The sequence below is a fragment of the Ochotona princeps genome, chromosome 12 (genome assembly GCF_030435755.1).
Source record: "Ochotona princeps isolate mOchPri1 chromosome 12, mOchPri1.hap1, whole genome shotgun sequence".
Classification (NCBI taxonomy): Eukaryota; Metazoa; Chordata; class Mammalia; order Lagomorpha; family Ochotonidae; genus Ochotona; species Ochotona princeps.
This window is the reverse complement of record NC_080843.1, coordinates 9961281-9978573: the sequence shown is the minus strand read 5'-3', so window position 1 is coordinate 9978573 and position 17293 is coordinate 9961281. Positions and strand designations below refer to the sequence as shown.

General features: G+C 42.4%; 1 protein-coding gene across 6 annotated transcripts in view; it reads right to left on the bottom strand.

Annotated features, from left to right (window-relative positions):
• Window positions 1-17293, bottom strand: part of DOCK9 (dedicator of cytokinesis 9) — a 287950-nt gene that overhangs the window by 77465 nt on the left and 193192 nt on the right. For all 6 annotated transcript variants that reach the window (XM_004577379.4, XM_058670515.1, XM_004577380.4 and 3 more), the window contains exons 16-27: window positions 16359-16438; window positions 16082-16269; window positions 15879-15944; window positions 14693-14785; window positions 12282-12405; window positions 11814-11935; window positions 10749-10835; window positions 10327-10416; window positions 9222-9337; window positions 8889-8958; window positions 7202-7327; window positions 6221-6292 (exon numbers count right to left, since the gene is read on the bottom strand). In XM_004577379.4, the coding sequence (XP_004577436.2) occupies window positions 6221-6292; window positions 7202-7327; window positions 8889-8958; window positions 9222-9337; window positions 10327-10416; window positions 10749-10835; window positions 11814-11935; window positions 12282-12405; window positions 14693-14785; window positions 15879-15944; window positions 16082-16269; window positions 16359-16438 (1234 nt within the window). The remainder of the gene's footprint in view (window positions 1-6220; window positions 6293-7201; window positions 7328-8888; window positions 8959-9221; window positions 9338-10326; window positions 10417-10748; window positions 10836-11813; window positions 11936-12281; window positions 12406-14692; window positions 14786-15878; window positions 15945-16081; window positions 16270-16358; window positions 16439-17293) is intronic.

Genomic DNA, 17293 nt, shown 5'->3' with positions numbered 1-17293 from the left:
TCTTAAAGGAACAAGTCTTCCTCTTCCCATTGACCACAGTGAGGATATAGAGGGCCCAGTAAGATAAAGAGCAGCTCTCAGGGCAGCAAAGCGATGAGGCAGAGTCTGGGAACCTGCTCACATATCTCATATGAACGCAAAATCTTTTTCCTTTTAAGATATTGATTAATTTATTTAAAAGATAGTTATGGGAGGGGCGGGATGACAGGAAGAAGAGTCAGAGACAGCAAGATATCTTCCGTCTTCTGCTTTACTCCCCCAAATGGCCTTAGTGGCCATGGTTACATCAGGAAGCCAGAAAGCTGCAACTGCATCTGGGTCTCCCATGTGGGTGGCAGGAGCCCAAGCACTTGAGCAGTGAGCTCCCACTTACTGTCCCAGGATGCTCTAGTAGGTAGCAAAGTAGCCAGTATCTGAAACCACACTCTAATATGGCCTGCAGGTGTCCCAAGTAGCAGCTTAAAGCGCTGTGCCACATCTGGATAAGTGAGTACAGCTGTGCACCCATCATCACACTTCTGTCATCTCCAGCCTCCCCCTAGGTCCCCCTGCAGTTTCTGGAGACCGCTGCTATTTTTCCCTCCGTGTCGTTTTCCTCTTTCTAGACTGTCATATAAACAAACTCATTTAGTATGTGCCTTTTGTGTTTGGTTTCTTCCATATAATATAATACATCTGAGATTCGTTCATGTTGTTCCACGAATGAGGACGTTGCTGCTTTTATTACCAACTGGCAGCATCCAATTACATAAAGTTAGTATAAAGTGTAACCATCTACAGCTGAGGGACACGAGTTCCTTCTTGTTTTTAGTTATTATGAATAAAACTGCTACACACATTTGTATGTAGGTCTGTATAAATGCTTTCATTTCTCTTCAAAAAATACCTAGAAGTGGAATTTGCTGGGTTGTCTTAATCCCTTATTCATTCATACTGCTATCTATTCTCACCCCAATCCAAATCTTCTCTCTAATGTTATCTTTATTGACATCACTATGAAATATTTTTCTATTTTTAGTTAGTGAAGTTAGTGATGGATTTAAAAAATTAATATGTAAACAATGACGGGCGAATAAATTTGTTCTGTAGGATGTTTATGCCAGATGGATACGGACTCCGTGGCAGAAAAGTTTTCAAGTCACTCTACTAACGCACTCTCATCTTGGGGCCCAACTCTGTGTGTGTGATTTTTACCAAAGTCTGCTGGCTGGTTTCAAAGGTTCCCATGTGCTTTGGTTCTGGCTAATTTTGTCTTTTCACTCTTCCCCTTCCAATGGCAGTTTAGTCAGTATGAGCTCTGCCCCCAAGGTAGGCCAGAACTGTGTCTTCCACCCTGCTGGCATCGTGTAAGGCTCAGGTCACCTTCTGTCTCTATCCCCACATTAACCTCCTTCATTCCTGGAGCTCATGCAAACATACTTCCCTGCACTTGGCTCTAAATCCCAATTGCATGTCATCTTTCTTCAATGTCTATGTCAACTTGAAAGGTGAAGATTCATTCTTGACTCCATGTGCATTTTTCTGTGTTCTGTATATAATAAAAACTATTGAAAACACTCATGGATGGAAATACAGATATGAACATTCTGCCTGTGACATATGTACAGTGTTCACAAATGCAGTTTAGGGACTGTCCGAACAGTCCATTTAGAAAAAGAACCATAGCATCTTTCTTCCACATTACAAGTGAAAGTCCTGGCTCATCTAAGCTAGAAAACGGTTGAAGACTAAACAAGCAACACTGAAGGGTGTGTATTCGTCCCATTCTATGCCAGGGTTTCCCAAATGCTTCTCCTGAAACACATCTGTGGAATACCAGCAATTAGCTGGATTCAGTGTGGGAGAAAAGGAAATTCAAAACAAATCTACAGAAATTATAATTGCTAAATATAAATGCCAGCAAAGAAACACCCAAGAACTATAGACTATGGAAGTCTTAGTTGGAGAAGACTTCTTAGCAGGCCTTGAGGAGGTCTGCTTTAATGTTTTCCTCAAAAATCACTTACAAATTCCAAGCACCTGCCACCTACAAAAAACAGAGTCTGCCACAGCTGTAGCTCGTCAATCCAGGCCTTCAGATCCATCTGTTGTAGTGAACAAGCCACTTATCCCAGGAGAGAGGCTCTGAGTCACAGCCTCCCAGAGTGAATGTAGCAATTAGTTTGGGGAAGGGCAAGGTGAACAAGGAGAGAGCTGCAGTAGAAGCAAATGCAGCTGCGTGCAAGGCAACCCCTCCATGTAAGCATGCTGCTTTCCCCTTTCACAGTGGATGTTCAAATGTATCCTGCATGGATCAGTCTGACACATACCACACCTCCAAATGCCAATCTGGGCTGCACATTCTTGATTGGAGTAACAATGAAAATGTTGTTTGCCTCCTAGACTAATCCAAGGTTCAGGTGTTCTTACAGGATGGGTGCATACCTGGTCATATCACTTCAAGACTCACCAATGAGGCCTCAAAAAAGAAAGAGCCCCACGCGGTGGTCTAGCGGCTAAAGTCTTCACCTTGAACGCGCCAGGATCCCATTATGGGTGCTGGTTCTAATCCTGGCAGCCCTGCTTCCCATCCAGCTCCCTGCTTGTGGCCTGGGAGGGCAGTCGAGGACGGCCCAAAGCCTTGGGATCCTTCACTCACGTAACAGACCTGGAGGAAGTTCCTGGCTCCTGGCTTCGGATTGGCATAGCACCAGCTGTTGAGGTCACTTGGGGAGTGAATCATCGGATGGAAGATCTTCCTCTCTGTCTCTTTTCCTCTCTGTATATCTGACTTTGTAACAAAAAAACCCACAAATCTTTAAAAAAAAAATCCAGGCTTGTATTAGAGAGTAGAAGCGCTGACACAATGGCTTAATGGCTAAATCTTAGCTTTGCACATGCAGGGATCCCATATGGGTACTGGTTCATATCCCGGATGCTCTACTTCCCTTTCAGCTCCCTGCTTATGGCTTGGGAAAGCAGCAGAGGATGGCCTAAGTCCTTGGGACCCTGCATACGTGTAGGAGACCCACAACAGGATCCCGGCTCCTGGTTTCTGATTGGTTTAGCTCAGGCTGTTGTGGTCACTTGGGGAATGAACAAGCGAAAGGAAGATTCTTCTCTGTATCTTCTTTTCTCTGTAAATCTGATTTTTCAAGAAAAATAAATAAAATCTTAAAAAAGTGAAATAATAACTAACAATCTTCAGATGAGACCATAAAAATACCAAGGGGTTGATCATAGTTTTGGAAATGAACAGTCACAGGGCTGAAAGACAGAAACTTATTTCCTAAATTCAGAATGTTAGAATCAGAGAATAGGACATGACAATTCTAAAGGTGTAAATTCTGAGTACATATAAGACAAAAGTGAAAGAACTAACTCAGACACATAAAATTTTATTAATCTAAGTTACCCAATTAAGGTTTTGAGGGCATCAGAGAAGCTCCCAGACCAACAGTGTGTGACTCAGGGGAGAGAATAGCACAGCATCTGCAGGGACAGTGGGGCAGGAGCCAAAGGGGAGCCTCTCAAAGTGGGAATGGTCAATTCCCCAAAGGGAGACTTTCAAGTCTCTTTATAGTGAATTACATTAGGGTTAAATTTTCTTCTTTCAGAAGCCAATGTTTTTTTTTAAGTAGCTGGATGACTTCTTTTTTTAACACACCTAAATACTGTGAATATTATTTTAGGACCAACATATAATTAAGTTACAGAAAAGGCTTTGCACGGTAGCCATTTTAGTGGTTAGGATAAAGTTTCAAAGACAAATAGACCGTCTTGCGGCAACGGAGGTGTTGCTGGGAATGGAGGAGCTCTGCCAGACTGACTGCAACTGTAGCATGCGCTCCCGACTGGTTAACTGATCGGCTGTGACTCTGGGCAAGCCACTTTGGGGGCCTATGTCTCCACCTCTGCTTCCGAGATGAAAAGAGGAGCTAGACAGAAGGTATCTTCATGCACCTACCATCCATAAGGTGTTATAACTTACTCATGCATCTGAGAGCAAGAATGTACACTTAGATTTCTTCAGTAATGTTTCTAGCATAGTTCTTATTCTTGGCAAGATGATCTTAGTGCCTTCACGAAATACACTTCTTGCAAATGTTGCCAGAAGTTCATTCCTCTGCGCCACCCCTCCTGTGGCCTTCATGGCAGTTCTAAGGTGGCAGTGGGGCTGCTGGAGTTGCCTGAAAGTGTGGGGCTGGTTCCTAGCCTTGGCCCACCCCAAGTCTCTTCATTTCTTCACTCTCCTTCAGTACATAGCTGAGGGATTTTCTTTTCCACCCCCACTTTTACCCCCCTGTTTTCCCCAATATCATTATAATAGTTTAGCCCTTCAGTAACGGTTGCCAACCTCAATATTCTGCCATTTAAGTGATTCACGGCATTGTAGGCATAGACAATGGTAGACAGCCTAGCATCCTATTTACCTTTGCACACCTATACTCCTGAGCACTCTGCGCTCACCACTATCAGGTACTCCTGAGGTAAGGCAACTGCTGAGTTAACTGCGCTTTATCACCAACACACAACCTAAGATGCATTTAATGCTGTAACCCTTGAGTCTGTTGCAATTTTTCAGAGCCTAAAACAATGAAAAATCCAGCAAAGCCTTGTCTTGAGCTGAACTGTGTTCCCTCCATGTTCATACATTGAAGTTCTAATCCCTGACATACCTCAGAATATGACTGCATTTGAATCTTTACAGAGGTGATTCAGGTAACGTGAGGTTGTTACAGTGTGCATTAATCTACTAGGACTGAGATATCCACGGGAAAAATATCAAGACACCAACATACACAAGAGAAGCCCACCAACTGTGAACCAGAAGACAATGGCAGATACTTCGACCTGGGACTTTCAACCCTTCAGTTGTAAGAAAGTACATTTTTGTGACAAGAGAGTCTAACAAGCTGATAGGGGTTATTATCCAACTCTGTATGTGACAATAATTTGAACAGAAAAATAATCGAGCAAAAGGACACATCTGTGTGTGAGTCTGTGTGTGTGTATGTGCAGGCACATCCACTTAGCCGCATGCTGCCAAGTGGAGGATCTGCTAGATATCTCCTTGGCAGGCTGTACTGGCATGATTAAGATAGTGCATTTTTCTGGGGAAAGCAGGGCCCACTTCCATCTGGCATATCCTTGTGCAATGAAATCAGAATTTTTAAACTGGATTTAAAAAGAACAAAAAAATTAAGGGAAACCACCTGGTCAGGCACCAGCACCTACTCTACCGGAGGAAAGGATAGCCTAGGCTCTGAATCACCAACCTTCTGCCCAGAAAAATCTATAGCCTTTTTAAGGCAGCCTCTGAAAGCCTAGCACCTTCGTGCAGGAAGCCTAAACCTTGACTCTCCTTGCTAGTCACTTCTTTCTCCTACCCAAAAGAATTATGAAAAAAACACTGACTTTCAGAGCACGCCCATGCCTGGCAGCATGGCAGATGAATGATTTCTTTAGCAGCCCTGCCATTCCCCACCAGACCCCACCTCTACCAGCTACCATCTGGAGACAATTTACTATTGCTAGGGCAACTCCAAGACTGTGAATTTCACCAAGAGTTCAATCTTTAATCTTCAACAGGATAGCGACACTATCCTCTGTGTTTACAGCATTGGGACTTTATAGAAGTTGTTCACCTTGAGCCTGAGACAGCCAAGAAGGCACATGTGCATGTTGACAGGCACTGGTACACAGATGAGCTCAATAAGCTCAGTGACGACTTCAGCACCAAGAACCCACAGGGTTGCAAAAACACACACGAAGAGAGATAGGATCTCAAAGACTAGTCATGTGGTTTAGAGGATTTGAAATTTGTGAGACCCGAGGAAGGCCTACAATGTTCAAGATACTTAATAGTGCCAGGTAAGGACAATTTCAATTTGTGTAAATATTTCCACTTGACTTCCAAACTAGTCAAAGGAAAAGATACTCTGTTTGTTTGTAAGTGTGAATTCAATGGCCTAGGGGTCCAGGAGTGTAAGCTTTGGAGTCAGGATAGTGGCCTCGACTTCAGGCAAATAACTGAAGCTCTCTAGCCTCAATTTCTTCATCCATAAAATGAATAAATATATTACTCACAATGTTGTTAAGAAGCTAAAATGATATGCTACTTCTAAAGCGGTTACCACAGCCCTGTAATCAGTACCCAGAAATCATTAACAAATGTCACAAAACAATAAGAGATGTTCTCCTTGGAAAACACAAGTTCCATATGCATAACGTACCATACCTTAACTTTGCAGTTCTCTATCAGATGCTGAGCCATGGATTTTATCAGCACATCAAAGAAAAACCATGAATACTAAAAGGAAGAAAAAAAGAAAAGACCCTAGTAAGCAAAGCAACAAACTAGGAGGTTATACATGAACTCCTATAGGCTAGCTACATTACTGACTTAAAGCAGGCTTGGTTCTAAAATGTAGCTGAATCTCAAGGCAAATTATTATCAGACTCAAGAGATGAGTGGCAAATGGCTTCTGCTAGCACATATCTGATAACAAACGTTGCTATAGGGAAACTGAATGTGCATATTCACCATGGCACAGTCCAGTGAGGGGCAACGCTAGATTATCTGTGTAGGCTTTTCTCTTTCCTGATCTCTTACTTGGTGACACTGTCTTAATCATCTGTAAACTAGTGTCTTCCACTGCCTTGAATACTGACTTAGGAGCTGGTGCCTTGGCATAGTAGGTAAAGCCACTGCCTGAGGCACTGGCATCCCAGTGTGGGTGCTGGTTTGAGTCTCGGCTGCTCCACTTCCAAGCCAGCTCCCTGTTAATGCACTTGGGAAAGCAGCAGAAGATGGCACACCCATGTGGTAGACCCATAGGAAGCTCCTAGGTCCTGACTGGTCCAGCTCTGGCCATTACAGCCATTTGGGAAGTGAATCAGTGGATGAAAAGATCTCATTTTCTTTCTCTCTGTTCCTCTTTCAAATAAATAAATAAAGACTTTGAAAAAAAAAACCAGAATGACTTCAAAATATTAAAAAGCCAATGTAACTCTGAATGTAACAGCTCTTTGCAATTTTTGTTTCCTAATATTTTTCTATTTCCTAATTTGCAAAGTTTTTACTGGAGAAGCAATGCTATTAGCCATTTTAAGGGTGCTGTGATACACTTGAAAGGCACACAAAAGGGTGAATGGATGAGGCTGTGAGTTTTCATTAATCTGTTTCAATAACAAAGAGCCACATTGGCTCCTGACATACCTTAAGTAGCTTGTTGCTGGTGAGGAAATCTGCCGAGGGCTTGAGAATGGTGGTCATGGATTTGGTTAGTTCTTCATGCACTGTCTTATATTCAGAAGCAACATATGGCTCAGCCTTATAAGCATACTTTCAAGAAAGGGGAGAAGACAACTTTAATGTACTGGCTCACCAACAAGGCTAAAACGAGGCTAAAAGCTTAAGACGCTCCAAAGGGCAGAGATGAGGGACCGAGGTACAATTTCATGAGTGGGAGAGAGACAGGGAAATAAAGACTGGGAGGGTGACTGTCATGTCATGGGAAGAGGGGGCCCAGGATGTCATCCAAGAGCCCATCAAAATAGGTACATCGTCCAATCAGTGGCCATGGGTTCATAACTTCATTTGTACCACGAATTCCAATATGTCCAAAAGAATCCAAACCTTATTTTTGAAATGATCATGTAACTGCAACTCACAAAGGTGTTTAAGACTGAGCAGACCAGGGCCCGGCGGCACCGTGGCCTAGTAGCTAAAGTCCTCGTCTTGAATGCCCTGGGATCCCATATAGGCACCGGTTCTAGTCCCGGCAGCTCCACTTCCCATCCGGCTCCCTGCTTGTGGCCTGGGAAAGCAGTCGAGGACAGCTCAAAGCTTTGGGACCCTGCACCCGCATGGGAGACCTGGAAGAAGTTCCGGTTCCCAGCTTCGGATCAGCGCAGCACCGGCTGTTGTGGTCACTTGGGGAGTGAATCATCGGAGGGAAGATCTTCCTCTCTGTCTTTCCTCCCCTCTGTATATCTGACTTTGTAATGAAAAATAGATAAATCTAAAAAAAAAAAAAGACTGAGCAGACCAGTAACCATTGCTCTGTTACTTCAGAACAGTAATCATCATCATGCATACTCCATGTTATGCAGGAATAAAAGACTCATTGGGGCCCGGCGGCGTGGCCTAGCGGCTAAAGTCCTCGCCTTGAAAGCCCCAGGATCCCATATGGGCGCCAGTTCTAATCCCGGCAGCTCCACTTCCCATCCAGCTCCCTGCTTGTGGCCTGGGAAAGCAGTCGAGGACGGCCCAATGCACTGGGACCCTGCACCCACGTGGGAGACCCGGAAGAGGTTCCAGGTTCCCGGCATCGGATCGGCGCGCACCGGCCCGTTGCGGCTCTCTTGAGGAGTGAATCATTGGATGGAAGATCTTCCTCTCTGTCTCTCCTCCTCTCTGTATATGTGTAATAAAATAAATCTTTTAAAAAAAAGACTCATTGATACTGATCCTCATGACTTCTGCTAGCACACAGTTATCTAACTAGAATATGCATAGAGTTATTAGCCTTCTCATCTTGACAGAAGCAGTTTTGCTGACAATGTCAGAAGTAAAGACGATTAACTCCATCAGAGGTCTAATAAGTGCAATTGAAAATTCTTCCTTAAACTTCCATATCATTTGAGTCACATTATTTTGAAGACCTACTCAAACAATGTAATTGAAGGGATGAAATTACGCAAATGAAGGAGTGGCCGCCCTTCTTTGTACTTCCTTTTGCTTAGGTACAAGCAAGCACTGGCTACAAGGAGCAGAATAAAATGCAGAGGTACTTATGTGTAAAGTATAAGAGGTAATCCAGAACTGGAAAAAAAAGTAAGTACTCAGAAGGAAAATTGGAGAGCCACGGATGGAAATGATCAGAACAGTTTGCTTTACATACCTTAACATAGGATCTCAAGTGGCTTTCCAATCCTTCCTCATGGCACTGGGCGACCACATGAATAATGACCCTACACACCACGGAAATGAATAAAGCAATGAATAGTAATGCGGAAATGGAAACATTTCATTATTATCACAGCAGTAGAACAATGACAATGCTATGGGCACTCAGGAAACAAGGAGACAAGCAATTAATGGGGTCTCTACATGTTGGATTGGAAGACATTTTGTAAGGATAATGCTCAGCACATACTAACGCCCCAGACAGGCATGGCTGTGTTCCAGATGAGAACAGACTGGAAAAGACCATCCATTGGTCCACCTCCCTTACCGCGTCACATTGACCGCGACTTCCTCCTGGGTGGCCCTGGTGAGGACGCGGAACAGCTGGTTTAGGATGGTGGGCAAGAAAGCGATCATCACATGGCCCTCCATGGCATGGAGACTCTGCATACATGAAATGGCAGGGTTCATGTTACCTTTTATAAAGTGAATCTGCTCAGTTTCAAAGAAGGAAAACTGGTGGGACAGAAGGCAGCCATGCCCTTTCAAACTACGCCCACCTTCCAGATATCTGTGTCTTAATGTTCGACCCTCAGAGTATGTTGCACAGCAAAGGGGAATTGAAGCTGCTATTCAGCTGGCCTTAAGCTGGGGACAATCCAGCTGAGCTCCATATCATCACAAAGCTGCTTACAATTGGAAGAGGGAAGCAGGAAAGCGCACATGGGACTCGGAGCAGTCGGTGAGATGCTGCAATGGTGAAGTGTGTAAAGACACACACACACACTCCATTTTCCTTGTTAAACCACCCACCTCTCTCATCCAGTCCTCACAGTCTAGAATCCCCCTGCATGTACCCTTCCTCCCTAAAATGTTGCCTCCCACAATCACATGGTAGAAGAAATTATCCAGACAAATGCTACCCCCTTCTCGGAGCTCAGGAATTTCAAGAATCTCCCTAGTCCCTGCACACAGCTGGGAACGCTGGAATACACTACGTCACTGTTTAATTCATCCACTTGCATGCATGTCTAAATTATCTCCTACCAAAAAAACCCCAAAAAACAAACAAACAAACAAAACCACCTAAAACTAAAAGTTCCTTAGTTGGAGTAAAACAGGTTTCTTCCGTAACCATCCCTGTGCTTGGTACCCAACAGCACTCAACAAAGATGCCTGAGTTGAGGAAGTGGTTTTATGTGCACAGCAAACAATGTGTTTGAGAGATCAAGTCTTGGGAAACAATACACAGAACCAGAACAAAAATGGGAGTGATGCTAATTCCCAGTTCACTTCCCATCATTATCTAAAGCCACAAGGAAAGTATCAATGTGAGGTAGCCCAGACAAGAGCAGGTAATAACACTACTACACAGAAAACCCAACCTACCCCCAATTCATTAAAAAGGAGCTACTACGGGTGCAATCTGTTACCTTAAGGAATTTTACGAGTTCATTTCCTAAAGCTTGGGCTCCAGATTCAGTTTTCTGACAGTACTGGAAAAAATTGTGCAAATGCTGATCCTGGGGACAGAACAAAGAATGAAGTCTATTAGTGCAGATGCTGTGGGTATAGGAATACTTACTTCTTCCAGTATCTGTAGTTCTCAAGACTACAAAACGGGTCATACAAAAATGACAACATACAAAACTGCCCAGCTAAAGTGGAAAATAGCTGAAAAACGTTGCTTCTTGGACTAGCCATTTATAACAGCACACAGCGGTACCATATGTGCACTTTGCTTTCTCCAAAAATGACCCATCGATCAAAGTATGTTCCTAACAGGTATCAGGATTTCTTCTGTAGAAGTGAAAACTCAGAGCCACAGTGCCAATTTCAATGAAACAGCACGTACCTGGGTATACACTGTAGAAACCAGATGAGTGGAAACCTTTAGCAGTGGCTTGCCTCCGTCTACCCATTTAACTTCTGGCCCATAATGCTGAAAAAACAGAGAGGAAAATCATCCCAAATCAGCTATTATGGTTTCTAACATAGCCACCCCTGAGAGTACTGATGAGGGACCAGCAGCCCAAGAACTCAGTGACTAGGCAGAGAATGTAACCCAGACATCCCAGTTTAAAAACTCGTGTTACACTTAAAGGTCAGAAATCCATAATAGCTGCATCCCTGCTGTGGGCCATAATAGCTGCCAAATCACTGAAGCTCCTGGGCCTCCAGTCCCTCGCTGATACTGTCAGCAATGGCAGCAGGAACCAGACAAAGGGCCCCTGGCACAAGCCTGGGGTTGATCATCTGTGCTATCTGAAACTCTGAAAGCCTCCCCGCTTTTCTTTTTAAATTTTCAAACTAAGATCCGTAACTGCAACTTATACAATTTACCTTTCTTTCGGACTATTTTTAACTATCCATAATATGATCCCACATTTGGCATTATTCAAATACGACAAAACATTAAAAAAGAACTTTATCTAAATATGTTATAAAACTAAAGCTTATAAAATTTAAGATGGCCAAAAAGAATATTGGAAAAAGGCTGAGAGAAAAATCAGGTTTTCACAAATCAGAAAACATACAGAATGTGTCACCACATCAGTTGAAAGATGTGCTTGCTAGGATTATATTAAACTGGAAGTCAATTCCTGATCCATCTTTATTTGAATGGGGCTTGTCTGTGGAGACACACGTTTCCCTTAACAGTATCTCCATGTCTCTATTATCCTGCTGAGGCATTGATAGTTTCAGTCTTATAGACGCCGATATAATTCTGACCATGTGATACAAGCACTGATTACTGAATGCCCAAAGTTCCTCTATAACGAAAACCTAAAATCTAAAGTTTGGAACTGATCAACATTCTGTATGCTTTTTGTGTGTGTTATTTTTGTCATTTTTGTTTTACCCATCCTTTAATGTTTTGTGAAGGAACTGGGGACAAAATAATGTTAAAATCCTATACCCTGCCCATTCCAAGCTCCTGGTAGCCAAGGTAGCCAGAGGGAAGATTCGCTGAGACAGGGATGTGCTGCTCATTGGTCACCACCCTTCCATCTTTCAGGAGAGGAAGCCAGGAATATCCAACTATTGAAACAAAAACAAAAACAAAACTCAAAAACTCACTGTAAGTGAAAAACCCATGGAGGTACAGAGCAGTTAGTAGTAATCAGAGTAAGAAATCCGCAATCCCCTGAATAAGGACTCTGTAAAACACTGTATATGATAAACCTTCACATCTTGGCTATTAGAATTATCAAAGATTCTTTTATAAAATTTATATATGCAATTCAGGAATGCTACCTACAAACTTCATCTAAAAACTTCTTTATATAAAAGAATGCAATTTCATCATCACGATATAACAAAGTACAATTTAAGAACTCAATAGGCAAATTATTTAAAAAAATCCAAAAAAAAGAAAATTTCTAACCTTGTGTTTCAACTACATCCTTTTTCTTGGTGCTTCCTTTACTTGTGTTATCGCAGCTGACATGGAAGAAGGTGAACAGTAAGTGGTGCTTCTCATGTAGTTGTGTGGGCAATTCTATTTTAATCTGCAGGAAAGACAAAATAATTATCGTTCTATTATTCTAAAACATGAAACAGTCCCTGCAAAAATAAGAGACCTGCGTCACATAATGCACAGTGTGTTTCTGTTCTCCTGTTATGGACATTCGTATTCATAGAATCCAGGGATGGAAGAGGAAGAAACACACCTTGAATCCATTGACCAAAAAAAGGAGGGCTGATCAGTATTTCAGCCCAGAAAGAACTGAAAAAAATGCATGACAGTGACTACCATACTATGCTACCTCAACACAACCAAGATGCTATATTAAAAAAAAAAATCAGTGTAGGATATTTCAAAGTAGGACTGAGGGTAACTTACAGTGTAGCAGTTTGAGCCACTGCTTGGGATGCCCTTATCACAGCACTGATTTGAGTTCCAGCTTCAAAACGAGCTTCTTGCCAATGTGTCTGGGAAGGTGGTGAATGAGGACCTAAGTGCTTAAACCCACAGGAGAGATCCAGAGGGAGTTCCAGGCTCAGGCGTTTGCCTGGCCCAGTCCTGGCTGTTGTGGGCAACTGGGGAGTGAACCAATGAATGAAGTTCTCTTTCTCCTTTTCTCTCTCCCTTTCTGTTACTCTTTCAAATAAATAAATCGTTTTAAAGACTAAGATATAATTCATACAGTACTTATAATAAACTAATAATTCTTTGTAAACAGACGTAATAATAAAGAAGTTAAGATTTGTTGTGGAGTAGCCGGTGAATGTCTCACGATGCTGGCATATCATCTGGCATCTTGACTCCAGCTACTCCACCTCCAATCTAGGTCCCCACTAATGCGCTTGGGAAAGTAGCAAAGACAGCCTGGGCCCCTGCTACCCAAGAAGGAGAACTGCAAGAAGATTCTAGCTTCAGATCAGCTTGGCTACGGACACTGAAGCCATTTGGAGAATGAACTGCAAATGGAAGCTGTCTCTCTTCCTGTCTCTCCCCTCCACTCTGTAAACTCTGACTTTCAAATAAATAACCCTGCTTTTCAAATAAATAGATTTTTTTGTAAAAATGTAAGATTTCCATGTCCCCTAACCACACGTAAGTGGCAAAAGTACAAACCAGAAAGAAAATAGGGGCTGTCAATGAGGTTCAGCAGGTTCAGCAGAATTGCATAGGAGTGCCATTAAAGTCCCAGTTTTTCTACTTCCAATCCAGCTGCCTGATAAAGCAGCAGAAGAGGGGGTGAATGCTTGGACATGACTCTTGCTACCCACACTTGAGACCAGGATCGAGCTGCAGGCTCCTGGTTTCAGCCTGGCTTAGGCTGCTGCAGCCCTTTGAGAACAATCTAGAATGGAATCCTTCCTCCACTCTGTGTCTCCCATTCTTTCTGTAACTCATCCATTCAAATACACAAATAAATATTTTTTGAATGAGAGAGAAAGTAAGCAAGCCAGAATATCAATTGTGGTAGTAATGCCACTTTTTACCATATTATCTACTTTTTCAAAAAATTTTATTTATTTTTATTTGAAAGATAGATTTACAGACAGAAAGAGAAACAGAGAGTGAGAAACTTTCCATCTGCTGGTTCACTCCCCAATGGCCTCAACAGCTGGAGCTGAGCCGATCCAGAAGCCAGAAGCCTCCTTCTGGTTTCCAATGCGCGTGTAGGACCAAAAGGCTTAAGCTGCTCTCTGATACCTTCCCAGGCCCTAAGCAGAGAGCTGGATCAAAGAGCAGCTAAAACACACACCAGCATCCACATGGGGTGCCAGCAGTGGAGGTGGAAGATAAGCTCAACACATCACCATGCCAGCCCTCAAAATTTTATTCTTAACAATGGATGTTATTTTCTTTTCTTTCTTTCTTTTTTAAAAAGTTTTATTGGAAAGTCAGATCTACTGAGAAATCTTCCATCTTAAGTGGCTGCAGCAGTCAGAGCTGAGCCAACCCAAAGCCGGGAGCCAGGAGCTTCTTCCAGGTGTCTCACGCAGGTGCAGGATCCCAAGGCTTTGGGCCATTTTCGAGTGCTTTCTCAGGCTACAAGCAGGGAGCTGGAAGGGAAGTGGAGTAGCCGGGACACAAACCAGCACCCACATGGGATCCTGGTGCATGCAAGGCGAGGACTTAAGCCACTAGACTATCACACTGGGTCTGGATGTTATTTTCATAATTAGAAAAAAAAGGATGTAAACAAATATCTTTAACATTTAGCTCAATCATAATTTTAGCATACTAGGCAGCTTCCCTCGAATTTTGGTTTACCAAGCAAGTAATTCAGATTGTTCCATAAAATTGGTCAAATTGGATTCTGCCTTTACAACAGCACTCACCTCATCATAAAATTCTGGGTTTTGCTGATGGTGCAAAACTGCGGCAAAGGCGCTTCTCGTGAACACTGGTCCACCGGGTCTTCCATAAATGCACTGAAACAAAGTTCATGAAGTTAAACACTAGTGTCTGCTTAGTGGAGCGAGAAGTTATACTCAGCTGTGCTGTGAAGAGAACAGTGTGCTCACAGTGTATACTTAACCAAACAGATGGAGTTCTTGTACAGGTTCCTGTCCTGCAAACCACCTTCCAGCTCACCTCCAGTTATACTGGTCTCCTCTCTTGCTCACCCCTTCACTTCCTAGCTCTGCGCAATGCCTTGCACATTGAGCTCAATCTCATACTTCCGCTTATCCAACTGCTTTCGTGGAATAAAATATACTTCTATGTATACCAAAAAGACGTTCTTGTTTTTCCTTTAAGAAATTATCAACTCCTTCCTCCATGTACCCTCAGTATTTCTCTATGCTTATTATTCAGGTGTATCCAAAAGCTACTTCAGTACCCTCTGGTGGCCAGGACTGCCTTTCCCTCTCACTGTGGGCTGTGTTCATTTTTGCATTTCTGTTTCCATCCCTTCTGGGAAAACTGTTTTCCCATAGTTACAGTAAGAGGTTGTGCTCTGAAGCCAGAGTGCCTGGTGTGAGTCTCACTAATGCATGCCTTCACAGGCTTTAAGGTCAATGCATTAGTTCTGTTACATGAAAAATGAACTTTATAACTGCATCCAACTCAAGGACTGTTTGGAGAATCAGAAAAATTAAATGCAACAGTGATGTCTGTCTGAGGTTGAGCAGCATTTAACACACTGATATATACTCTACTACTATCATTATTCTACAATAAGCATTGAGTAACCATCATCCTTGATCTACATTTATTATTTCTATTACCAATACTATTCACACTCTAATTCTTAGTACCCACAGAATGCTTGGTTCATGGTTGGTGCACAATATGTGACTGATGAATTGGACATATATAACAATATAAATCCCTTACAAAAACAACAAAATAGTCCTTCAGAAGCAAGAATTAGTCACTAGATATTCTGTGAAGTTCAGCCTATGTGGTGACAGGTTATAATATATTTCTGCCTTGCGTCAATTCAGATGTGCTCAACTGCTTCAGTTACCTAGTGTCATGCAGGTGTTAGAACATGCAGATGAACATCAAAACAAAACAAACCTTCAGGGGCTGAGAATCTTCCTCATCTGACTCTTTGAATTCAATGCAGATGGCAATATTTCTGGCCTGTGGCAATATTTATAGTAAGAGAAGAATAAGGGGGCAAAAACCAACAAGTCAGAATACATACGCGTAAGAACAAGGCAGGCCAAATCCTAAGGCAGCAATTTGATCTCTAAATTGAAACCTCAACATCCAGTTACCTTGGCAAAAGACTTCTGACTGTCGTATTTCAAGTACTTGGGGTAAACGTAAAGGTGATTGTTGTAGACAGTGTAAGGCTGAGTGTGTTTTGGGATGCAGGGCACAAATTCCTCTACTTCGAATGTGATTGGAATTTTAGCACAGGCTTCAAACTGCTTCATGGGAATGTAGGATGAGTTAACATAATCTGGAAAAAATATCCCAAACAGTCCAAGCTGAAGTAAAAAACCAAAAAAGCCAAAAAATCTTTGTTTCTTACACAGAATTTGCACTTACTAGGGAAGTCTGAGGAAACATTATCAATGGTGATGTCTAGATTGCCTAAAATCACAGGTAGCTTAGCCATCTTCTCAGGTCTACAAACAAAAGAGAAAAATCAAACACCTGTCAAGTCAGGTGAACCTTAAAACCTAAATCCCAGAGCAGCGTCTCCAAGAGAAACAGAATGCAGCCACATGAAAAACAAAACAGTACAAAGAAACAGGTAAAAGTCATTTCCCCAGAATATTATATTTAGCCCAATAAATCTAATTTATTATCATTTGGTGTGTAATCAGTACCAAACTGTATGTTCTTTTAAAAAAATGAATGTGCATGTTAGACAGAGCACATCTTCTGTACTTCAAGCACTCAGGTTAGCCACATGCCCAGCGGTCCTGGGTTGTACGGCACAGGTATAGAAAGACTACAGTACTCCCCACCACCCACAGGGATTATGTTCCAACTTCCCTCAGTGGATGCCTGCAATTGCAGATACTACAGAACCAGGTAAAAACTACACTTTTTTCTATACATACATACCTACAACACTTAAATTAGGCACAGTAAGAGCCTGGGAACAATAAAGAATAATAATTGTAATAAAAATGAGACCATTACTACCCTTGTACTTCAGTGCTATTATCAAATAAAACAATGGCTAGCTGAACACATGCACTGGAGTTCCATCACAGTCGACCTGGTAACTGAAGTGGTTGCTGCATAACCACGAGGGTGCGAAGTGTAGACAGCATGGTTACACTGAGCCAAGGGATGTTTCAGGTCCCACAAGGAACAGAGCTACATGGTTGAGATGTCATCATGCTATTTAAAACATACATATTGTCTTTTTCTGGAATTTTTCCATCTAGTATTTTCGAACAGTGGTCCACTACAGGTAACTGAAACTGTAAAAGTGAAAGAGAAGGGAAGGCTACTGCACCAGTAAACCA